Source organism: Seriola dumerili, unplaced genomic scaffold (assembly GCF_002260705.1).
Source record: "Seriola dumerili isolate Sdu_G_001 unplaced genomic scaffold, Sdu_1.0 BDQW01000003.1, whole genome shotgun sequence".
In the NCBI taxonomy this organism is placed as follows: Eukaryota; Metazoa; Chordata; class Actinopteri; order Carangiformes; family Carangidae; genus Seriola; species Seriola dumerili.
This window is the reverse complement of record NW_019174258.1, coordinates 726,692-752,618: the sequence shown is the minus strand read 5'-3', so window position 1 is coordinate 752,618 and position 25,927 is coordinate 726,692. Positions and strand designations below refer to the sequence as shown.

The 25,927-nt window shown below is 40.7% G+C and overlaps 1 protein-coding gene across 2 annotated transcripts in view; it reads right to left on the bottom strand.

The window, feature by feature from the left end:
- myo1e (myosin IE) overlaps positions 1-25,927 on the bottom strand; it is a 48,639-nt gene that overhangs the window by 4,490 nt on the left and 18,222 nt on the right. For both annotated transcript variants that reach the window (XM_022744468.1, XM_022744474.1), the window contains exons 5-25: positions 21,666-21,753; positions 19,697-19,786; positions 18,581-18,712; positions 18,132-18,266; positions 17,707-17,839; positions 13,824-14,020; positions 13,637-13,717; positions 12,888-12,974; positions 12,708-12,791; positions 11,117-11,284; positions 10,108-10,193; positions 8,053-8,134; positions 7,708-7,814; positions 5,978-6,076; positions 5,441-5,585; positions 2,874-2,988; positions 2,618-2,787; positions 2,371-2,516; positions 781-927; positions 418-575; positions 26-115 (exon numbers count right to left, since the gene is read on the bottom strand). In XM_022744468.1, coding sequence (XP_022600189.1) covers positions 26-115; positions 418-575; positions 781-927; positions 2,371-2,516; positions 2,618-2,787; positions 2,874-2,988; positions 5,441-5,585; positions 5,978-6,076; positions 7,708-7,814; positions 8,053-8,134; positions 10,108-10,193; positions 11,117-11,284; positions 12,708-12,791; positions 12,888-12,974; positions 13,637-13,717; positions 13,824-14,020; positions 17,707-17,839; positions 18,132-18,266; positions 18,581-18,712; positions 19,697-19,786; positions 21,666-21,753 — 2,540 coding nt within the window. The remainder of the gene's footprint in view (positions 1-25; positions 116-417; positions 576-780; positions 928-2,370; positions 2,517-2,617; positions 2,788-2,873; positions 2,989-5,440; positions 5,586-5,977; positions 6,077-7,707; positions 7,815-8,052; positions 8,135-10,107; positions 10,194-11,116; positions 11,285-12,707; positions 12,792-12,887; positions 12,975-13,636; positions 13,718-13,823; positions 14,021-17,706; positions 17,840-18,131; positions 18,267-18,580; positions 18,713-19,696; positions 19,787-21,665; positions 21,754-25,927) is intronic.

The window sequence follows — 25,927 nt, the reverse complement described above, 5'->3', positions numbered from 1 at the left end:
ACACTGTGAGATGTGATCACTGTACCTGGAGGTCCAGGTGCAGCCCGTGATGGGATGTTCTGGTGGGTTCTGGATGCGCTGGAGCGACCCTGAGTAATGTTCTTCCTGGTGGGGCCTGAGGATGAGATTTTCAGCAAATAAGCAAAATGTAAAAAGAGTTGCCATTCAGATTAACATGATTAACTACAATCATCATAACTGAGAGGGAACGGAGATGGAGAGGAGATGCATGTGTATGTGGTAGAGATGGGACCAAGTGACAAGTAAATAACGTGAAGTCTGCTACTGAGACTGTTTTGTGCTGGGTCAAGTCTGACATAGTCAAATTCATGACTCCACCTCACCATGTGACTTTGGTTCACACCTCAGGTCTACGTTATCATGGCTGACTGTGAGAACGGGTCTGTTGATACTCACGTGTATTCTTGGGAAGCCCGGGGCCGACGCTGACCTGCAGGGATTTGCTCGAAGGCTTCAGTACAGGCAAGTCTCCCTGACCCTGGACAAACATGACCTGCCGGGAGCCGCCTCCACTCAAGAAGCCCCAGTTCTCCTTCTTCAACTTCATCTCCAGTCTGAGAATGACATAGATTTAACTTTATATATTTCTAAGCTGTGAACAGGGACAGCATCACTAAGAAGACATTACCTTTACAGCAACAATAAGATGCAAATTTGAGGAACAGAGGAAGATGCATATGGTCACATTGTGGTTGATTTGGGTACTTTGTTATTGTAACTTCCACACTGGTTTGGATTACATTGCATGTGTTTACTTACGTGTTACTAAACTTGAGTGGTAGCTTCCTCTGAGTTTTCTCCTCAAACCTACGAGCCAGTAAGCTGATGAACTCTGTCTTAAAGACGCACTCCAGCAGGCTGTCGTACTCCTGCTCGTGCAGGATCATGAAGTCATCCTGCATCGTGCTGAAAAACATGAAGAAATTATTCAGTAAAAGGCTCGTATCTGATGCAAAATTTAAAACCCTGACATTAGATGTGATCAAAAAGACATCTCACTAAGGGTATGTGAAGAAAGATGACATTCACACAGTTGTTGTGTTGATTTTATCCTGCTCTCTGTTCAGCTTTGATAAAAGCTAAGATGGAGAGTCAGGATCATCTTTCACATTTGCATAGACACAGAGGGAGCCTCACAAAGCAGCTCACATCTGAAGAGGGAAGACAGCCTGTGCCCGTAACCCACACAAAGATACTTTGTTCCTCCCAGTGAAGTGGAGTTTTTCTCTGATGAGCTTTTTACAACTCCTGCCTTCGTTCATTGCACCACCTGGTCCACATTACCCCAGTGACTCAAAAGCCACATGCTCGCACCAACAGCTCTGTGATTTCTACCTCTGAAACAAGTTACACAGTGTTCCCATCAACAACAAAGGCCCCACAAGTCTTTCAGTTCCTTTTATTTTTTTCCTTTCTTTGTAGTAAACCACTCTGCATTCTTTCATGAGAGTGTTTTTTGACTGCATCTTATTTCAGCAACATTTCTGAGATGTTGACCAAACTGTTCCAAGTCGGACCTGCGCATACAAAGGGACGGACACGCAGTATATACAAGAGGTAGTTTTAATACACTCCACATGTTTCCAATGTCCCTTGTGTGACATTTACAGCAACATGGGAGCTTGTGTGATTGGAAATCCAGACTGTGGCTTTTAAGTAGATTCATGACTTTCTGCAGTGCAGTGTCTACAGATTATATGTTGGGTCTCTGCCCTCTGCCTCAGCTGCATGTTGAGTAGCTGTTGTCATGTTTTGGAAACAAATCATTACCTACTGGTACCTCACTGCCTGCTGTTTTGCTCAACATGTTCACAACAGCACATAGAAGGACAAATTCAATCTTGAGAGACATGAGGAGTAAAGGCATATATATGATGGCAGCATGGCTGTGTTCATTTTTCTGTTCGGTCATCAGGACCCATAATGCCTCTGGGGAGCTCTGTCTCCCAGGAAGAGCTGTGAGATGCAGGACGTCAGCTTTGAGATAAAGGCATGGTCAGGTTTCACTGTATTCAGCAGAGCAGGGGGGGAATTTGAGAAGATGATATTCTATATTTTTAACTCTTTTATCTAATTTAAAATCACATTTAAGACAAAGTGGTACGGAAAAATATCAGTGGAACAATTAAGCAACAATAGATTGTCATGTCGCAGGGGTTATATTTACTGGAAAGCAGGAGGTGGTGTAGGAGCAGGAAGCAGTGCTTAAAGTTGACTTATGTAGATAGAGTGAGCACCAATTTTTTTTATATGGATGGATTTTGTTTGCCTATAGTGGTTATAAATGATTGGACAGTATAAGGAACATGTGGCTGCTGGGAATACCCTGAGGCAGCGAGTGGTTCATACCTCAGTGACACCGCCAAGATCTTCTCCACATCAACCCGCCTCTTCAGCACCTCTGTCACCTGCCCTTTCTCCGGTCCCTGTTTCACCTTTTCTCTTCCAATCAGGTACACTGATTTTGGGGTCAGGATCAAGTCTCTCTTAATTCCCTAAACATGGGAGAAAAAAAAAACACACAACAGATCCATAAATGTTTTGTTAGCTCTTGAGCCAAAGAAACAGGCTGCAGACAAGCCTGAAGAAAACCAACCTTGAACCGGCGGTCATATTTTGTGACTTTGTCCGCAAAGTCAATCTTTTCTCTCTTTGCCAGAAAGTTTCGAAGCTCAGGCCTGTCGTCCATACCCAGGTAGTCACCTACAAAGTTTCTGTTGAGGCTGTGTCGCCGCCTCTCCTTCCGGTTCAACAGCAGGTCAGAGGCTAGATGAATCCAGACAGAGAAGAGAGTGAGGAAGAGGGAGACAGGCGGAGAGACAAATAAAGCTGTAAGATGTTACTTCACTCACCTTCTTCCCTCATCTGGACGTATTTCTTGCAGGCGACATATTTCCTCCAGGCTTTCTGGATGGTCCTGGCGTAGCCGTCAAACTTGCGCTCCCTTGTCTCTTCCAGCAGAAAGAGCTGTGAAGACAACCGCAGAGACTCAGCACAACACACAGTAAAGGACAGACATACTGTACTTCAGTGCACAAACCCAAACAGAGACACACCTAAACAGACTGAACGGAAGGAATAACCGCACCGGAAGATTCACCTACTGAACATACAGGTGTACGTTTGAATACAGAAAACTCTGCTGTCAATGATGATGTTTTGATTTTTTTTTTTTTTTTTTTTTCAGTGTAAGAATGAAGGTTTTACTCCAAACTACTGTTCAGTCAGAGTCATTATCTGACACCAGGACCAGCGGTTTGGTTGTATCAAATTGTTCAGTACTGGAATCACAGTAGTCACGCTGGTATCTGCTGAGCTGTAGAGCAACAATGTACCAACTGGTGTGTGTGTGAAAAGTGCAATACTTTCAAATGTTTTAAATAATTCTGATTTCAGATCTGTTCATTGTTTTTGTACTGTACAATATTTATCACACATTGTCATTGTACCATGTTGTTCTGTAAATTTATTTCAAAAAATAATTATTTTTCTTCTTGGGCTGTAAAGTAATTTCACCACTTTCTGCAGAAGGAGCTGACTCTGTGCCAAAAGACCACCAGTCTTCTTCCCGATGGGCCTCTAGACATGCAATCACACTCTCTGTCCTCTCCCTCCCAGACTAAACATCCTGCCTACTGCCTCACTAACAGGCCTGGCATCGACACGGCCAGCCACAGGCCGCAGTGTGACAGGACAGGAACGAACCACAAGCAAGGTCCAAACACATCGTGACAGATCAAACTTCCAACTACAAAAGCTGTGAGGAGAAAAATGTTCTGAGTCACCGAACGACACTACGCAATCAGAGTTTTCAGGGTTTTTCACCGGAAGATGACAAATCCAAAACCAAACAGCAGGTGGGGTTTTAGTTGATATTACATGGATGTGAATTTAGCTCACAGAGGAAAAAATAAAGTGAGTGGGAGGTAAAAAAAAATATATATTCAGATTTCCTAATATCACACAAACACCTAACTGGCACTTAACTCCAAAGCAGAAATGACTATTACTGGGACTGCAACTAAAGATTAGTTTCAATCTAAAGAAAACATACAAATTTATTTATTTATTTGTGTGATTCATTGATTAATGAGCTAGTCAGCATTTATAAGAACCATATAAACATTTAATAAACGGTTTAAAACACATTATAATGTAGTTTTAAGAAGATATAAATACTGGATATTATGTTTATTAATGTATGCTGTTCAATAATAAACATTTAAATGTTCTTACAGCTGTTTACAACCATATTATGGAGTATTATAAACCATTCTTCAATTATGTGTATGCTGCTTATAAATGTTAAATAGAGGGATTTAAAGTAAAGTGTTCAGTCTGTACAATGAATGACGTCTTGTTGAAAATAATTTCAAGATAAATTTAAAATCGATATCATAACCCTGGCAAACATATATTCACATATGAATGACAACTCTCTTTAGCCTGAACTCTGCCTCAACGCAGAACTTGTGAGACCTGTGACGGACAGTGAACCATCAGCTCATCCATCACCACTTTGGGGGAGAAACTCTTCTCCAACATCTGGCTTGGCGTCAAACAAACTTAAACTTATTCCATCCAGCAAAGAAAAAGCTTCAGTCATACAACTAATTAGCTGGTGTCAGTGTCTTATCAGACAGAGAGACTTGTTTTGAGAAGCCTGGCAGCTCATTTCAGCGGTTCGCCCTGAGTGATATTTGCGTTTCATAAGCACACCTCAATGACTTGGACTCTCAGTCTGGCAGTGTGGGGGGATGGGAGAAGCTCTTGGCAGTGCATGGCTGCAATGAATAAGTAAAGGCATTCAGGATCAGCTGTAAGGCCTGAATTAAGACTAAGATGTCTGTGTATAAGCGTCTAAACATACATCTATGTGTGTGCACGTGCATGCTCATTCGTGCATGATGTGTACAAATGTTAATAAGTGAGAGCGCAGGCATCACACAAGTGCTGCTTTCATAGGAATCATGAAAAAAGTAGTTATGGTGGAAAAAGACAAGCCTTTATGATGTCCCCCCCAAACTCTGCAACCACAGCCTGTGCTTGTGTTTTAGCTCCAAAGTGGTGTTGACTCAGTGCTGACGTGGTACAAGGGTCGGGTTCAATCTCCTCCCCTCCAACAAGGAATCGAGTACGATTTGGGACATTAGTGCCCTTTTATGGTGTGTAGTTTAAAAATGGTGAGTTCAGTTTTTTTCTCTGCATACACACAGAGCTCTGCATGCCAGCAGACGTTTTGACATGTGATTTGAATTTTACATCTATACAGGAACAAAAAGTTGGCATGCAAGTTTTTGCTCTGTAGTACATTTTCCTGGAAAGCTTTCTTATAAAGACGTGGTATTACAAAGAGCAGAAACTAAGCAAAAGAACAGAAGACGTGACAGTCTGAGTGAGAGGAAGATGACAAACGTACCGACTCAGGGGCTTTAATGAAGATCTTGGTGCGACCAAGCTGGAACTGATCCTGGTCCATGTTGACAGACCGTAAGAGATGAAGGACGCCTTGTTTCTCGTCTCCTCGCCACGTTGGCCAGGACTCTTTGGTAAGAATGGCGTACCTGAGGAATATAGAGTTTAGCAGAGACAAAGAATTTCACATAAGGAGGGGTGGTTGCGCAGGTTTGGAGGGGGGATTATTTACATAATGTGACACAGGTTCCAAGCTGAACGAACTTTAATGTTGGTGTTCTACTAATCCAACATTTTCTCTCCTGTGTCCGATTCCAGTACCTAAACTCGGGGTAAAAATCTGTACACCTCAGTGTGTGGAACTTATTGGAAACATGTTATGAAAGGTAACATGAGGCAAGCGACGCCACAAAAAACCATGACTGACTGACTGTAAATGGTGGTGGAAATACCGAGGTGGAATACTGAAAAAAGAAATATTGGCGTGAATATCAAGCAGACGCACACCTACTTTTGAACCAAATCACAGTCAAACTGTTACCTGTTGAGGAACTTCCTGAAGATTCTGCGGTAGGCGTAGCCAGCACGCCTCACCCTGATGTTTTCCTTCAGACCCAGATACTCCACCTGATGCTTCACTCTGAGGATAAGAGAAGAAGGACTCAGGATCAACATCAGGATAAAAGTAAAAAGCCTCTCTCGGTTCTGGCAATAACTTGAACAATTAAACAATTATCAAAATGATTAGCAATTAACTTTATGTTGATCGACTAATCGTTTCAGCTTTGAATGGGAGTAAAACACAATATATACTCATTCTGGACAGGCTGACCACTGACCCCTCTGAATGTGGTATTGTATTGATGGAAGTTTACTCATGCTGGTTTTTCTACTTCCTTCCTTTTTTCATATCCTACTTCATTATAAAAAGCTTTTGTTTTCTACATTTGACAATGTGATATTTTTGTATTCATGACAACTACCTTGCATTTTACCATCGGTATTAGAGATATCAGCTACCAACTTTGACTCAAACATCTTTTACCAGGTCTACAGCACAAGAAGCAACCCCACAACCCCACTCCGCCAGCGGAAGGGGTTATCACAGGTCATTGTATGCAAAACAGCTGCATTTTGCGGACTTTTTCCTCAAACAAAGACCTTAAGTACTACTTAGTACACTCAGACTTCCTGTGAAAACAGTGGTTCCGGTGCTAATTAATGTGCCACCCTGTGCCGGACTCACAACAGGAAGGTCATAGGCTCTGAACAATACAGCAGCAGTCTACATCTGAACATGTAGTGCCGAGAGCCTGTGAGCCGGGAAGAAAGAGCGGGAAACTGAGACAAAGGGATTAAGAGGGGGGAATGTTTCTAACACGTCTCACATGACTAAGTCTTCAGACGGACCGAAAACATTAAAAAAAATAAAAAAACAGCAAAAAAACAAAAAGGGTGAAGGCAAAACAAATCAGAACAATGATCCAGTGTTTACGTTCTGTGTGAGAACAGCTAGAGACCCGGGACTGTGTTTATCAAACTGTGAAAATTTGGATTTAAGTGAAAGAGTGATTGCACAAAATATCATTGGTCATAATGAATAATACATTAGCTGAAGGAATATTACAGGCTCATTTTAATATACTATTTGCATTTTGATTTGAACATGTGATATGATGTCACATTGTCTTTCTCTTTTCATTTATCAAGGGTGCTAATAACGAGAATTAAGCTTATATTTATGTTGTTTGCAATCACTTTCCAAGCATATTTGTTGTCTACACAGTTTTCTCTGATCTTGCTCCTCCACCTGTGGCAGAATTTTTTAATTTCAGTCAATTTTCTGTCATTTCATCCTTATTTATATATCATAAATATATTTGATTGTTATTTATTTAATGTGTTAATTGCAACTAGAGTTTTTAAGGAATTTACGCAGATAATAATAACTTAAAAATAACTAAAAATAGCATCAAAAATCATATGTTTTTGCAGAAAAACATCACTGAGTAAACTGTAAGGATTTATTTTGAAAGACTGAACAATATGGCAGATGGATGGTAAATCCTTGTCTCTGGCTGGGAGTTCCTGCTCAGAGCACGCATGTGATCAGTCATGTGATCAGTCATGTGATCACTCTCCTCTTACTAATTTGGTTTTTCAGAGCATTCTTACGTGGAATGCAGAGATGTTTAATATGTACAGGCCCTGCGTGGTTTAAAGGTCTGCATGTGTGACTGTGAGGAATGAATCAGTGAATCAATCACTTACCGGCTCTCTTCCCAGTCTCTGGGCTTCTTGGTCTCATTAGGTTTGATGCAGCGGATGTAGTGTGGAGTACATTTCATCAGTGTGCTCACCAAATCATTGGCTTGTCTCTACAAAGTGCAATTAGAGGAAATATCAAGAAAGGGGAAGAAGATAATGATGAGCCTGATGATGATAACAATGCCAAAGTCATGACTGAATTACTGGCTCTTTTCTGACAGGGAATGCTGAAGGACACTCCAGTGAATAGCAAACACACACATTTTCTTTTCAAAGGCTGTTCCCACAGCGACCCTGATAAGGAAGAGGGACAGGTACACGCACAAATAAACTTAACTGAACACACACCTTTATTTTGCTGCCTGCAGTTGTGGGTCGACCCTTCTTTTCAGCATTGAGGTTTTCTTGAAACAGTGCTCTGATGAAGGCGCTGCCAGAAGACAAAAGAAGGAGACTGAATAAGTACTGATGCAGAAAGGCTGGTATCATCCCCGTAGCAACAAAAACAAAGTGTGGTAGGCCTAAAATAAAATGTGTCAAGCTTTCCTGGCTGCCCAAAACAGAAAATCCAGTTAATGGTTAAAGACCCAAGGACATTTGACTAAGGTCATTGGTTTAAATTCCTGAACCGCTTGGGAAGGTCTGAGCTGGGAGCCGATGGGAAAACAAGAGGTGTGTGTGTGTGTGTGTGTGTGTGTGTGTGTGTGTGTGTGTGTGTGTGTGTGTGTGTGTGTGTGTGTGTGTTGGTGGTAATGTAATGTAGGCAGGATGGAAGCTTGAGCCTTTATTATTTGTACAAGCACCTCTATTTGCAGCAACTCTCCCCAGTGCCACCGCTGTATAGAGGAATATATGCTGCTATTATATGACAGCACACTCGGTTGAATTAAGCAATGAATTACTTTTGATTGCACTTTGGCCTTTTGCTCTTTAAAAGCATTTGGTAACAGTGTTTTCTGAGACTCGGAGATGAAGATACAGGATTCAGGAGGTAGATGACACTTTACACAAGCCTTTTATTCATACCTCCAAAATACTGAGAGAGAAACAATACATCAGCACTAAAATACAATATCCTTGACATAAAACTCTCCACTTTCTCCTCAAAGGCCTGAATATATTAATATATATATTTTTTTTTAATTTGTAGGTGAGGTATTTTATAGCGACGTCATCACTACACTATGATGTGTTGCTGCTGGTCAGAATGTCGCAGATATTTGAGAAGTTTCCATCTTCGTGCTTCTCTCAACTGAAGACACTCAACTTATTTCAAGCATATTTTCAGAGGAAATTTGTACTTTTGAGCACCTTTTAGTTTACAGCTATATACATACAGTGAAGGTGAAGGTTTAATCTTTTATTTCAATAACACACCCCATACAAATACTATCTCATAGTAAATAGTATCTCATCAAAACCAAATCTCACATGCTCTCACATTCAGGCTCCTTTTGAACTGTGTCAGCTGTTTTTGAAATTCTTTGAAAAATATCATAACAACGTGGAGATTATCAGGCTTGGTCTAAAGCTGACACGTACAGCTGCTCAGCATTCAACTTATTTCAACTTGCTTCTGTCGCCGCCTTTGGTGTTTATTATTTTATTATTTCAAAGTGCTTTTTCATGTTGGTATTTTTTTCTAATTTCTGGCTTTCTCCCACATCAGTATTTGTTTGATTTTAAACTTCAGACTCGGGGCTATGGACACAGAAGAAAGGATCAGCAGGTTGTGTGTACAAACAGACCAGAAGTCTGCTAATATTGTCCAGCTGACAATACTGGTCACTCCTTTCTTCTCTCTTCAGACCTGCTGCTCAAAGGAATGAGGCTGCTTCCTTCCTTCTCATGCATCCTTTATGTGTGAGTGTGCCAAAGTCTTTTATCTATGTGCGTATATATGTTTGTGCGTATGTAAGGTGAAGTTCACGTATGTATTTTCCAGCACGTGTCTGAAGGGGACTTTGGCATAAGCTCCTTTCACGCCTCACAAAACGTGCCCACAAAAGGGGGCGAGCAGTGGCTGAGGCCTGGGGGGGTTACACAGACAATGCAGGCTGTTTGCACAGATGGCCACTTTGACACAAAGAAAGGCCAAGAAACCAAAACACAGTGGGACCAGACTCCACAATGTATCCCCGCAGGGAGACTGCACTTTTAAGGCCAGCCTGAGCAGACCCCAAAAGCTGCATTTAGGGGACAGCAGCAAGACGTGATTGAGGGCAAAGGGCGAGACGTAACCCCGCCCCGCACACTTCTGCTACGTTCCCGCCAGCTTCCAGATGCATTGGAACGTCTGAAGCTCTCATTCAGATGTATTCAATTATAGCCATACGCGTCACTATAGAAGACTCCCTTCAAGTCACCACCTGTTGGTGCAACGAGCAAATAGGAGTTACTTACATTTCACTGCTCTGCATCAACTCAATGAGGTCAGTAAAAAGGACGTCTCGGTTCCTCTCGCAGAAACCGTCCGCGTCGTAGGACACCTGGAGGAGACACACAGAGGAAGAATTTGAAAGAGTCATAAATGAAACCTCCAGCAAATGAAAGACGACACCTGTGTGAAATTAAAAATGGTAACTGATATTCTGACCTAAATCAGCGGCTTGAATTTTATGGGAAAAGAAAATGAGGGGTTGCAGCTCCAAGTTTTACACCTCCTTGGATTAGCGTCCTTATAAAACCAGCAGTGGTTTAAAAGTGTATAAATTAAACCATGTTATTTCTGCTATACTGTCAGCTGAGACTGGGGGAATGTTTTGAGCCCGGTCATGGGAGCCCCTTAAGTCTTTATGGTACGGCTCATTAAGCCTGCGGCATGTGTACCAGGCTGCGGCCACCACACATCTGGTGAATGACATGGGACAACCTTGGCCTAGACCACCAAAATGAAAATGAACGTGAAACAAAGATCTCTAATGAACCATAATGTATAACTGAAATAAAGCTGATCAAAATGTATGACGTTAGAAATCATTACATACAGAGATGGGACTGCAACCATAAATAGTCAAAGGAGAGAGAAGGGAGTTGCAGGAGAGAGGGGCGTAAGTTTAAAAATGGAAAACTTAAAAGGACAAAGATGACGACACAAACTCCAGAATTAAAGAACCAGCTGCATAACTGGTATTTATGACAGATCATACAAGCGGGGAGCGACAGAAACAGCTCCCACACCAACACCATAAAGAATGACATTTTAATAAGCTTCTATTTCCAGAAGTTACCATCAGCTCCCTACTGTAGACTGTATGCATAAAATATTAATTTACAGTTGATACCACAGCAAAGACAAGTGCATAGAGTTGCTGGAAACCTCATATTGAATGTTGTAAAAGCTGTTTCTCTGTGTGTGTTCATAAAGATCTCCCCTGCAAACATAGGCAGAGCTAAGTGCACTCAAGCTGACCTTGCCAGCATAGTGGTGGATGATGAAGCCCTGGTTCCAGCTGTTGAAGTGTTCGTGGGTGTTGATCTGGACTCGGAGCTTCTGCAGCATTGTCTGGTCGGCACCTTCGCCCACTGCGTGCATAGTGGCACACACATCATCCAGGATGCTCATGATGCCAGGGGGATTCTGAGGAAACACAAGGAAAACATGTCACATTCGTATCGCGACACTGGGCTCCGACAGTTACTAGCTCACATATAGTATATCCTGAAGTTCATTTTTGACCTCTTGCTGTTTGATTTGTAATTACTGAGGAAGAAAGTCAGGTAATAAAATATAAAGCCAAAGGTTTAATATGTGAAAGAGCTGATAGAGCTTGCTGATCAACTATCATTTAAATCCTTTAAGCAAAAAAAAAAAAAAAAAATGCTAAAAATGAAGTAGTTCCAACTTCTAAAATGAACCAGAATCTGTTGGTTTTGGTTTTCTTACTCTTCTATGTAAAACTCTTCAATGTAAAACTAATAACTAACTTTGCTATTTGAATAGTTGGTCGGATAAAACAAGACAGTTTAAGTGTCACCTCTCAGGCTCTGGGAAATTGGGATTGGGATTGAATAGACTAAATGATTAATCCACAATTTAACATGCTGATTAATCAGTGTTGACAATTGTTGTTAGCTGCAGCTCTAATATGTGAAGAATATTACAGGTTGATGACTAATAGTGGGTATTATGAAAAACCGTCTAACATAATGGAAAATCATAGTAAGGTTCAGTTCAGCAACTGGGCCAATTTATCTTTTACCAAACTATAAGTCAGTGTAAAATATTTCATACAAACACATGAAGAATCTTTATTTTTGACATTAAATGAGCATCTAAAGGATAACTCTCTCAAACATCACTCTCACACTCTGCTCTTTGGCTCCATTATGTCCAAAGTTGATCAGTGGCCTGCAGTTTGCACAGTGGTAACAGTGTCTCAACTCAAAGAACACAAGTCTCTGTCACTGGATTAACTAAAGTGTGTCTGGTGTAAAGAGCTGGACTGTCAGGCACTGATACAGATCCCCTGCTCCTCTCAGATGGAGGCTTGTTTAAAGCCCTTGTTGTGGATTTCATGGATTAGACCTCTCAGTGGGACAGATAAATCAAATTAAGAGGCGTGTCGGCACATTTGAGGATATAAAGCTGCAAGTCATGACAACAGAGCAGAAACTTGGCGGGAACTTGTGCAACTCAGTTAACAATATGAGGACAATAAAACTAACAAATGTTTATTAGAAAAAAAACTGTTAACTGTTCATATTCCAGTTACAGTGGGTTGATGCAGGGAATAATGATTATTTCCATTATTGATTAATCTGACGATTGCTTTCTTGATTAACCAATTAATCCTTTGGACTATAAAATGACATAAAAATGCCTCTGTTAATGACGTAATTGTTTTATCTCTACCCATCATTGTCCATTATGTGATGATGATTGAATGAATATTCAGATCCACATTCAGACTTCTATCAAAAGAAAATATAATTAAGAATTGTGCATCCTTAGTTGGAGTTGTGAACTCTAGTTTGTTTATAATACATTATTATTTATTTACTTTGCTCTCGATGAGATCGCAGACAATCTTGTTGTTGAAGTACTCAATAGGAGTCCACTTGATGCCCTCTTGCACGTACTCCTCCTACAACGAGAGCTCAGAGTCAGAGCAGGAAACATCTGAAGATGCTGGAAATTGAAAATAAGGTCCAAAAAGAAGAAGAGTGTGTACGGGCATTACCTGTTCTGCCTTTAGAGTCAGCTCAATGAATATCTGCTGGAGCTTCTCATTCACAAAGTTGATGCAGAACTGTTCAAATCCATTTTTCTAATGAAGAGACAACATGGTTAATACAATCCATACAGCGTAAGTGAGTTTATATTCAGTAGAGTACAGATCTCTACAGATCTTTGGGCTCAGTGGACATTGTTTGGAGTGGGAGCTATAAAAGAAGGGTTATATTGTGTACATACAATGGACCTTGAGCCTGAGCCTTAGGCAGCAGTGCTCTGCATCTTCCTGTCTAATAGAAAATGCAGCTGACCTTTACTTACATTGTGTTTACAAAGAAAAACATTCAAACTGATAGAAAAAACTAGCGGAGCAGATTAGATATTTTTTACAGAGGATAATGTTATGTAGTGTCATGGTACACACTAACAATCTTGTTATTAGGATCTAGAGCTCCTTGTAAACCAACATAATACAAAAGCACTTCCATTTGGTTTGTCCAATCCTGTGGACAGGTCCAGGACTTCTCATTAAGCAAACTAAACAAACAAGTAATCAGATTAGAAAAGCATGTTGAAGTCTGCTGCCTCAATCAGGAGATGGGACTTAATCCACGTGCTTTATAAATTAGTCTCATCCTCTGTGTTTAATCTGTTTAAATGCTCAAAGTTAAAACCTGTTAATCTAATTTCTGTGTTGCTGCAGAGTAAAATTCCAGTGGGCATGTGTCAGCTTTGGAAACAGGCAAAAAGACTTACTTGGAAAATTTCAAATCCATAAATGTCCAACACGCCCATATTTAACTCCTGATGAGCCTTCACCATGGCTTTGTTGATGGACTGAAATCAAAGAATTTTGTTACTGAAATATAGGTTTATATTTCCACAGCTTTATTACCAATGAAAATTGTGTGCATTTATTAACTTTAGAGCAGTGCAATCATACCTCGACCAGGTAGTCAAACACACGTGAATGCAGGGCTTTGGAGAGGGCGTCTCGAGTGTAACATGCCTGCTCCACGTTTAGTGTCACGTCAATAGACTCCACTGCATTTCCCCACTTGCTGTCCATCTTCCTGCTTGTCAGTTTCTCCTTCAGACGGTTCTGGTCAATTCCAAGCAGAAATGCAGGAAAGGCCAAAACTATTAAAAGAGAAAAGAGAGAAGAAGAGAGGGCAGGAAGTAAATAAAGGCAATGTTACTTGTTACTTTAAATGTTCATTTTCCTAACTCAGAAAAACCTTAAAGAGTGTGAACACTCAGCTGGAATGAACTACATGTTACAGGACAGTCATGATTCTGCATGAATTATCACCCACATATGATAAATTGGCTTTTTAAGCATGTCTACGGCTATATCGTTGCGACACAGACATTACAGCCAAACAATTACTTGGCTAATCGATTAGTCAACCACCAGAAATTCCCTAAAAAGACTATTTTGATATTCAAATAATCTTAAAAGATTTGTTTTTTATCAAAAGGATCAGACATTGCCAATTTTCAGCATCTAAAATGTGATGATTTGCTTTTTTTTCTTTGTCTCATCTATCGGTAAAATGGTATCGTTGAGTTTTGGTGTGTGGGTTGGACAAAACAAGACGTTTGGTGACATCACCTTGGACACAGGAAAATTATAATTGGCATTTTTCACAATATTCCAACATTTTATAGTTTGAATTATTAATCCAGAAAATTACTTGCAATGAATATAACATTTTAGTTCATACTGTTATGGTATGTTAGGTTGTTGTTGTGCTATTATGACAAACTGAGAAATAAAGCAGCATGTTAGTAACTGGTACTGCTCTGAAATAGCAAAGAGACATTTCTCTAAAATCCAGTATGTAAATCATTTTGCAGGCCTGCATACATTTGAAAGGCTGCCTTGTGTAACCTTTTCATAGCAGACAGCCAATGCTAATCCAATGCTCCAACACACATTTTGCACTGCATTTACTCTTATCATTAAGAGGGTAAAGCCACAAAATCGGGGCGATCCTAAACCACTGAAACGAAACATCCTCTGGAGAAAATCCAGCACAGATGAGCTTTGAATTACAGTTGAGTGCAGAATAGAAGAATAGCACTGAGCTAACCCTTGAAAAAAAAGTGTTGTGCACACCACAGATCATTTGCCCCTGACCTGGCGTTGATATTGTCCCCTGAGAGCCCCTCCCTGCCTTATTACAGTGACTCACTTCCCCTAAAAGGAAATAGCTCTCAGGCCTGCAGACTCACTGTGTCTGGGAATGCATCAGACCACTGCAGTAGCTCCCCTTTTGGGACTTTAGGGTGTGACTGACCATACGCCTGCTTAAATCATGAGGAAAAGTCATCCTTTGTATTCGGCAGGAAAGGTATGGATTGTATACTGGAGGCTTTAACGCATTGTGTATGTGAATTTCAGGAACAATGCACAAGTTCCCCTGCAGGAAATTTGTTAGTCAAAGCACCAGTGAATAATGGGGAGGAAGCGACGTCAGGACGGAGGTGTTACCAAGCATGTGGATTCACTCACCCCAACATGATGTAACACATACAATAATTCTGTCAATTTCCTTGTACAATATTGACTCGGCTTAGCGCTCATTGAAAATAATGTTTGAATAATAAAATTTTGGACATTTGAATATCTAAGCAGTCCTTCAGTCAATGTGAGATTTTCCTGGTCAGACTGTCAAACATTCATAGCTTGTTAAGAGTTTATTCTATCAATCCAGTTTTTAAAGGAATAGTTAGACCTTTTTGGGAAACTTTTTTGCCCAAAAGTTGGATGAGGATTGATACAACCTCATGTTTGTGCACTAAATATGAAGCTACAGCCACCAGCTGGTTAGCTTAGCTTAGCATAGAGACTGGAAACAAGGGGAAACAGCTAGCCTGGCTCTCTCCAAATGTGACAAGGCCACCTATACCAGCACCTCTAAAGTTCACAAATTAACATGATGTATGTTGTTTTTTAATCCATACCGATGCAGACATAAAATAGTATCTGGGGTTTGAATATTGTAGTCAATATGCAGATTTGATGGAGCACTGGAACAAGCAAATGCTACAGTATATGCAATGTTCTCAAACAGAATCATTTTGAAGCTACTAAGAGAAAATTTAGAGGGATTGTTTAGAACAAAAGGGTTCAAGATGTTTTTTCTTGTCAAAACATTTATGCTTACCAAACCAAAATGTAGGAAACATCACTATCAGGTTCAAGTTGCTTCATGTCCCAACCAGTCTAATAATGTCCAAATCATCAGCACAAGTAGTCTCAACATTTCTTTCAACAACAGATGACGCACTGGCCCCCGCTGAGTGCGAGTTGATATTTATGTGAACTTGGCTGGTGTACTTTTGTGTGGAGAGCGGTGGTACGACTGTGCAGTTTAAGCACACAGGAAGTGAGACTGGAGGGAACAGGAAAGGCAGAGATTACGAAGTGCCGCTGTTTCGTCTGCACAGAACAGACCAAGGCTTTGTACACTGCATCATACAGATACAGCACAAGAAGGAAGGAGGAAGGGAAAAAAGGGGGAGAATAAAATGAGGCAGGAGAAGGCGAGAGGGAAGGGGACAGAAGGAGAAGTATTTTTCCAAGTAATTTTAGTCTCTGACGAAATATGCCCAGACTTTCAATAATAGCGTTTTATTTTCTGGTAATCTAGCATGGTCTTGGATTACTCCAGACAGCTGGCTGCAGCCCTGCATTAACACAATAAAACTTTAGGGAGTGAAAGTGGTGAGAGAAAAATATCCTCCAAAACCAACTAGACAAGGGTAACTCAGGACACTAAAGAGACGAGAGACATTCTGAGATACATGAATGCAATGAGAAGAAGAGATTTACCGCATCCCAAACTCAACCTGAACATCAGCACCATAGTTTTTGGCCTCAGTCTTAACCATACAACTGTATCTGTGTCATTGTAGCCACGCCAGTGAAATGACTCTATGGATGGCATCGTTGGTTAATCCTCTGCTTTGGTTCAGACTGAAATATCTCAGCAACTACTTGATAAATTGTCACGATTTTTTGTACAGACATTCATGGTTCCCAGATGGTTAGTCCTCCTGACTATCTCTATAGCGTCATCCTCAGGGGTCAAAGTTTCCACTTAATACTTCGGCCTTCACTAGCTACACAACAAGCTATTAGAAAGATTGGCTCAAAATTTGGTGCAAGCGTTGATGGTACCCAGAGGACGATCTTGCAATGACTGTGATTTCCTGACTTTTTCTCCTGCACCACCATCAGGTCAAAGTTTAACTTTGTTCAGCTTTTATCTCAGCGCAGCTGTGCCCAGGTACAGCCTCAGAGTCAACACTCACAATCTCAGTCATAGCCACTAGCATGACTGCAGACTTTTATTTTATATTTATTTCAATGCTTTATATTCTTTGAGACTTTCCCTCAGAGTCTGATGAGGTTGAACAACGACATGCTAACCACACCACTGTTTTGAAGGGGAGTGAAACATTGTTGGAGAGTTTAACATTAATTAGCAGTTCAGTCCTTTTTCCATCCACAAGCACAGTTAACTGACAGTTTATTTGTTTTATTTTGTTTTTTTTTTTGGGGGGGGGGGGGGCGGGGGGGGGTTTTGTTTGTTTTTTTGGTCTGGGACAATAGTTATTAATTGCCTGAAGATCTGTTTTATTCGTCCCCTCAGCTAAATGCAAACAGCAAACTAGAAATAGCCCAGGTTTGTTTTCATTAAAGTTTTAATGTGATCTGTGGTTGTTGCTACCTGTTTTAGTGTGAACCACATTAAGCACAAAACAAGGCAGTGTTAAACTCTTTTGTGAACAAGCCCTGGTGTGAGACTACTTACACTCTTCGCTCTCCACAGCAGCGTAGTTGCCCGATTCCCTGAAACTGATATTTCCCAGGTGCAGGACTCCAGCCACAATCTGAAGCACCATGGCGCGGTCTTCCGCTGAGATGCCAATCACATCCATGGCATGCTGAGAAAGCACAGGGAAAAAAATCATGCTAAATCACGGCCGCAGCATGGGTTTACTCAATCCTGCGGTACCTAGCTCATGTCCTCTAATTACTCCTGTTGCGGTTTGACTGGTAAACAAAAGCAGGAGGAGATCGTTGGAAAAGAAAACAGAAGAGGACTGGTAAGGAGAGAGAGGAATGTGAAGAGAAGACTGTGAGCCACATGAACACTGGTATGAGATTCACAGACATGAAAAACACCATTGAGAGTGGTAAGTTATCGCCAGTTATACAGAAGGGGTCTGACTGTACCGTTGTCTCCTGGAAGTCACTCTTATCATTGATGTCGTCCACTTTGTAGGAACCAGACTGATTGAGGTAAGTGTAGTAATCCAGGCTTGTGATTCCCAGGCTGCTCTTCTGCTCTCCACTGGCTCCTTCTATCAGCTGCAGAGCAGAAAAGATCAATGTATAACTGTGTATGCACCAGTTATAGACATGCCATAACACAAATCCTGCAGTAGTGTCATTTTTAGGCATTTTATGTGCTCCATCTGTGTGTGAAGAAAATTGTACAATGGCAAAACTTAACAATTCTATCTTTTCCAGAGACCTCAGGCCATACACAACGAAAACAGATTGACCGTCCTCCTGCAGCCAAATGGCACATCTAGTCCAATGTGTCCTGAAATTCCCTCACAGACCCTCTCCATGAGCCAAATGTGTCCCGTTCACTCTTAGGCTCAAAAAATAGGTCTCACCTGATAGAATATGTGGAAACTCCTTTCTCCAGGATTCCTCATGACGACACGTGACTTCTCCAGAAGGAAGTTGGAGATTTTCCCTCCGTCTGGTTCGCCACCGGAGCTGAACTGGATCTCAAAGTATTTCCCCTGATGGATCAAAGCATGTTTTTTTTTCAGTATTGGAGTGGGCTGCAATAATGCTTAAAGCCAGAGCTATAAGATCTGAAATACTGGCACCTGGCTGTTCTAGGGTTGCTGGTGGTGGTGGTGTGTGTGTGTGTGTGTGTGTGTGTGTGTGTGCACATTTCTGATCCTGCTTTATGTCTTGCTTTCTTCTCCAGACATGCCTGTAATGTAATATCTGTTCCAGTAAAGCTGAGAGCAGAAGCCCAAATCTGAACAGAGACACTATTTATTCAAAGACAGTACCTTAAAAGTAGTGATCTCAGGCTATTAGTGACAAAAGTATTTTCCAAAAAACTTCATCTAAAAATATCCCAAGCACTGACACAATTCTGCTTTGTATGCTAACCTGAACACAAAACCAATAAACTCAGCTGAAACGGTTTATTTTGTTTTAAAAATGTGCTCTGCCTTAATTTTAAGTCCTTGCTGACTTCCTTCCTTTATAAACAGTAGAGGATGTGCCTCAGTGATTCTGCATGTATGTCTTTCTGTGCACTTTATCCTTACAGCACAGCTCTGGTTAACCAAGACACACATAAGGATTGCTGCCTCATGCAATGACACAGAAATTAGAAGAAAAGCTAATACTGTAAATGTTTGTTTTTATCAAAGACTCAACTTGGATCCAAAGGTACGCCACAAAAAAGTTGAGTCCTCAAATTATTGTGGGGTAAATAGTGCCTACTGCTTGTATTTATCTCTTAGCAACACAGGATTTGCATTTAGAGTGGGTTATTACATTTTTTTTTCTGTGTTACAGAGTCATCCTCACTTACACTGCAAACCAGATTTGACACACACTCACAAAGAAAAACACGAGGCTGAAAAAAAGGGGCCTTGGAAGAAGATTTTTAACTTCAGATGTTTTCTTTCAATAACAAGAACCATGAATTGAGCCGTGATGTTAGACACACTGATTCACAAAAAGTGAAATGAAAGCCTTACAAATCTGCTGGAGTTGTTGTTCCTCACAGTCTTGGCGTTGCCAAAGGCCTCTAGCAGCGGGTTGGACTGCAGGATGATGTCTTTGACGTGCTGCGAGGAGACAGAAGCAACGAGCTGTTAGCTACGTCACAGACGGTCTGTGAAGCAGGTACAGACACCACACACTTCACACCCTCGCTGACAGGCTGGTCTGTGCATCTCTGGAACTTTCCACTCAAATACGAGCATGTGTGTGTGTGTACATGGATACACACTCGCACACAAATACACATCCACAGACAGACACACAAAGTCTGGAGGACATTATCTTTCCTGTGAGCCATCTGCATGTCACAAACACATGAGTTTTAAATCTGTACGGCAGACAGAGCTGCTCCCACTTCCATTATTGTACACAGAAGTTGAGTGGAAATTATTTCTTGGAATTTTTTTTGCGTTACTAAACATAGTCCCATATGAAAGGAAAAAAAATAAGCACTGCCCTTTACGCTTACAGCTATTTATAGATATCCAAACGGTTATTCATTTATTTTTTTATCATATTTTATGCCTCCAAGACAAACCATGCATTGATTAATTAATGGAGCTTCAAAACACATGGAATCCAACTGAAGTAACAAACACATTTCCAACATGGCCTCAAGTTGTTAAAATAAATATTCTATATCCAGAACTTAGATTTTTTTTTTTGTGATGTATGAATATTAATCGATACGATTAGTCTTTGTGAAGATGATAACGATCAGACAGATGAACAGGTGTTACTGGCAGGAAATTATTATCTATTCAAAACTGTTCTCAGACACATGTGAACACACAACGTCAACACATTGCACAAGAATGCATGTGATGTACTGAGCATACCGCACAGTGTGTGCAAAGCTGAAGGGAACCATGTGAATGAGAAGTGATGCTCAACAGAACCGGATGGGGTGGAGAGGAGGTGAACTTTTTCCACTGTAACGGCAACCTTAGTTTAAACAAACAATAAAAAGTTATTTTTATAACTTGCATCAGAAGTGTGCATTTATACCATAACTTGCCATTCTGGACACCTAAAGCAATAATAATACCATAAATATAGTATATTTTTGTCTAACCAGTCAGACTACCAGCTTTACTGTTAAATTTCAAGCCTGAAGATGATTTCTGATGTTGACTTGGTAGAAGCGGCTCTGAGTGGATTAAATGTAGAAAAAAAAAAAAAAAAACCCACTGCCATCATGGTGCAGGCATTTCCTCATCAAACTTTAGATCTTTATCGAGCTTAGGAACTGGACATCTGCCGGTTTGGGGGGCTGCCAGGTGGCTGAAGGGGGCTGGGTGAACAAGAGGCTGCTGATGGGCTGATAACAGGGCACTGTATGAGGATGAGGGTGATAAGACGAGGACTGGATGTGAGGGGCGTTACAAGTGCAGGAATGAAGTAGCAACAGGTTGTTAGAAGTGTGCAGTGATGTTACAAATCATGCTCAATTTGTTAATGATTCTACAAGCAGGACCGAACAATTATAATATAATAAATTGTTTTGTTATTCATCTAGAATGATATAATTTGAAAAGTCACATGTTGAATGATTAAATACATTTTAACTACACTGAAAGTGATGATGAAAAAACCATCCACAGACTTCAAGTATGGATGCTGGGAGAAAGTCACTGACCAGATTTTTCCTTAATAAATGAATTTTGCAAATGCTTTTCCTGTCATTATACAGGGAGTCTCAGCTTTAGCAACGTATTTGTGGAGCAGTAATATATTCATTTTCAACTAATATCCCCTCAAGTTTTTCACATTTAATTTGATTTTAATTTCACTTAGTATTGATTTTTACTATCAGTTCAGAACAAAAAATGTGAGTACAACAACATAATGTAATATTCAATCTGTGCACATCAACATCTAAAAAAAATCTCAAAATGTTTCATGCATCTTTTACATGAAAGAAGAAAAAGCAGCTTGTCTCACCTGTACTCTGGGTCCACCCCCTGACACTCTGGAGATGTAGCCCATGATATATTTGGCCGCCACAGTTTTCCCTGCTCCACTCTCTCCACTGAAAAAGAGACGAAATGAGACACATGAGTATATGCTCAGACATCAGGTTAAGTGAGGCATGTGCACCTGAGTGGTTCTTTGGTATTACAGCCTATGGCAGCTATTGTGCGTTTTAATTTTGTTGCCTAATCAGTCTTATGTCAATGTATCACTGCCGCCTGCGTGTGGTCTGATGTCGAACAAATAACATGCTGAGGATGGGCTCGGCCACATAACATCTGTCAACTAAATAATACTTTAAGCATTTACCACCTGTGAATGACACTTCATAAGGAAGAGAGTAGAGCGCAGATCTTTACTGTACATTCATATTCAAAAACACACTTCTGATTATGTTTTTTCAAGCTGTAGGTGGTTTGTTTACATGTTTTGTCTGAACACACAGCAGCAAACAGGAGGCTTAGAGCTACTGAATACGGTAAATACTGACGTGATGATATTTGAGGTTACTTTTGATTTCCAGGTCCAACCTATCAAGATATTATATGTACGTATTCCTCATTTGAATGGTCAAAATCTGCTTTAAGTCAAGTCACAACTGTTGATCTCATTCATAATTGCAATTCACCACTTTGCAGGTTTATGTATGTGTCAGTGTGTATTTGCGTTTCCACCAAAGCAAAGATGAGCTGGACGTTCAGTCACAGTGAATCTGCTGAATAAACAGATTTCATGTGTACAACCTCCGTTTTCTATATGAACCAACATGTATTTTGTACAATTAGAAGCAACTAGAAGCAAATTTCATCTCAAGACGCTATATGAGTGATTGACTACAGCACATCTGGGCAGATGAATGCTGCAGTAATAAGGACATTTATTCTGTTTTGTCACATTTACAGATTTTTTTCCCATATCTCTCTTCCCTCACCCTACACTTGTCTATTTTCCTCCTTGCCTTTCACTTTGCCAGGGTCATACTTATTTTGACATATGTGGTTTGGCAGTGCATGACAGTGGAGTCTGTTTTTCTTTCTGTGCCTTAAAGTAGGGTCAGGTTGGTAATGCCTCTGTGAGAAACACAGCTGCAGACTGTTAGAGGCTGCCAGAGGAAGTCATGGGAGCCACTCTATTACACAGCAGTCTCTATATGGTTGTAACCCTCCCCCCTATATACCTCCTCGTTTCTTCCAAATCCTCAGCATTGTCTGGGATACCCCGCTGCAGAAGACTCAAGTAACAAGAGTCGGGGGAACAAATATATGATGAGTTTCAGCATATCAAGTTTTAATGCCAGAAAACCCTCCTGAGCTCCCTCTGAGAGCATTGTTTCTACTCCTGCAAGTTATTCTCTGAAGAGCTATTTTCAGCACAAGTTGCTGGGAGTTTGAGTCCCATTCTGAGTCCTCAGAGGGGCGAGTCTCATTGTTAAGGAGCTAAAGTGCTGAAAGGCATTGTTAACTTCCGCAGAGATTTATTAACCAAACAAGGACATGACTTAAAAATGCAATGCAGAAGCAGGGAGGATTAAACATTAACTTTCATGAGGCATTACAGCCACTAGCCATGAGGAGGATGCACAGCCAACACTGAGTTCTAGTTCCAGCGGTTTTAGGTGCACCGCGTTCCCACAGAACTGGTTGAAGTTGTACGTCCAGTAAGTTCAAGCAGACTCTTAAGATTTTGCCTCGCACCTTAAAAACATCAACCTCTCCTTGTATTCAAGCTACAGGAGCCTTTGTCCATCTGTTTTAAGGCTCAACCTACCAGTCCAAAACAAGAGGATGGAGTTGGGGAATTGTAAATCTCTCGTCAAACTTTAAATGACTAACAAACAATCAACCAGTTTGTGTTTGTGCAGACTTTTGAAGCTATACCTTTGTTAAAGCAGTTTTTTTAATACAGCCAATTTTAGGAAAGAAAATGAGCAGACTGGGTGAAGCAGACACATGATAATAGATTTCCTTCACATTGTGGATTTTTATTTATAATGGCTCTAACAGGAGGAGGAGTACTGATACCATCTGGGCTTTCAAAAATGGTAATCTATGTGCAGTGTAGAAAAGGATTAATGTGACGTATCGTATGATGACACATGTTTGGTAGCAGAAGTGTTACTCCATGCCGCCCTCACCTCCTTTTATTGTTGTTTTACACACATGCTTAAGTTCAGTGTTTGCTGACCAGGCCTCATTTTCTGCTCCAGTGTTTGGTCAAGCCAACAGGAGTCAGACATTTGACTGATACAGTCTCTGAACTGCTGAGTGGGCCATTTCAAAGCAGAAGAATCAATCATCCGTTTAACCTAAAATAATTCATTTGCTGCCCTCAGTTCAGAAGAAGGAGAAAAGGACTGGAGTGGCATACAACGTCACGTGCACCAGCTGTGGGGAACATTACATCTGTGAAATGAGATGGACTCACTTCAGCTGGGATGGGATCAAAGTTATCGACCAAGAGTCAGTCGACAGCTCGGGATGATTCCCTTCTCCATATAAGTGTAATGTTGAGTTTAGATCATAGCTTAGATTATTCTTTTATACATACATAAAATAGTTCAGGTTGAAAATTGGTGAGTCAGCAGATATTAAGAGCAAGATGGGCCCTTTTCCTTGCACTTTGTTTATTTATCTAAAACAATATAATCCAACTTATTTTAAATATCTTGTTGATTTACATCCAAATAATTTAATTCCTATAAAAGGTGGCAGATTGATATGTCAAACTTAGATGTAGGTAAGTTTTCCAATTTCAAAGCAAGGAAACATCAGCAAAGGGTCAAAAGCCATAGATATGACTGATAATATAGTAGATCAATTTGGGAAGGAAATTAAATGAAAAGGCCACTTACATAAATACTATTGGGCTTGGGCTTGGCAATCTCTCAATACACATTGTCCTTTTTAAAACTGGTCTTATTATAACATACCCAGCTCTGGCACAGCCAAGTCTGGAAATGAGCTCATGGACGATCATTAAAAAAACAAGGAGAAAAAAATAGGGGTCCAGCCAACACTGAAAAAACCTGCTTTTTATAGGATTAGGGAGCTGTTGTTTGGGTGACATGCTGACAGAAAGACTGAAAATGAATCCCCCTTTAAGGAACACAAAAATGTTTTTCTAACAGGACCATGGTCTTATTTGTCCTGGGAGCAGATGTGAAGAAGTTGGTTCTCAAACTTTTGGAAGATGTCATGGGCCTGATGTCATCTAATAGTTTGATGAGGAGTGCCAAACTGATAACACCAACTACACATACCAGCTCGAGATTTCAAGGCATAGTCACATCAGTCACATGCTGTAGTAAGTAGATGGCAACAGATAAACTGAGAAGCGTGTTGAAATTGAACAAAAACGGGGAAAGTCACAATTTCCCAACAAGTGTAGTCAAAACCACCTCATCCTGAATTCCCCTTACAGTTAATTCATACATTTTCTTAGTAAATGTGAAAAAGCGCTAGCACAGGCCGATGCTGACCACACTGCCTGGCCAGCAGTTCATAGCTGCCTTTGTTTGCTGAGACCTGGTTCATCATAAAACCACTTCCATGCTTTTGTTTGCTGATTTAGTCAATCACAAAGTCCACCTCAGTGCCTTTATGTGGGAAACTGAACTAGCAATTGCTGGCTGTCCAAACAACGGGTGAAAGTGCTGAAGCAGGGGTCATTCATCATGAGGTAAGCACTATAGTAACCACGCTGCTCAGGTGACTGGACCGTAGCCATAGCATAAAGCCCCAATCATGACACCACACTTTTCCCTATACAGCTCCGTAGCTTAAAACACATTCACCAACAAACTCAAACAGGCTGTTAAAGTACTTAAAGAATCCCCAAACATATGAGGAGAGAGTGGTTCAGGACCAAAGATCAAGCAGGTGTTCTTCCTGTTTTTTTAAACCAGGAAGTTCCTCAGAAATAGCCACTATAACAGTTGCTTTGTTTCCATCTCACATCCTGAGTTAACAGAGGCCTGATCCAGCTGTGAACTCTGCATTGTTTTCGTGTTTGGGCATTAGGGCATTTTCCTTACTTTGCATTTAAACAAAGCTGAAGATGATATGATGGAAAAACACCAAAGAAAGTCAACTGTGCCAAATGATGTGGTGGAACCTGTTAGGTCTGTTCTCCTGTTCCCCTCCCAACTATTATCGTGACCTATACTGGCTCAGCAGCAGTTCAGCTTCATTATGACATCTCACAGGTCACATTGCACAGATTACTATCTCCAG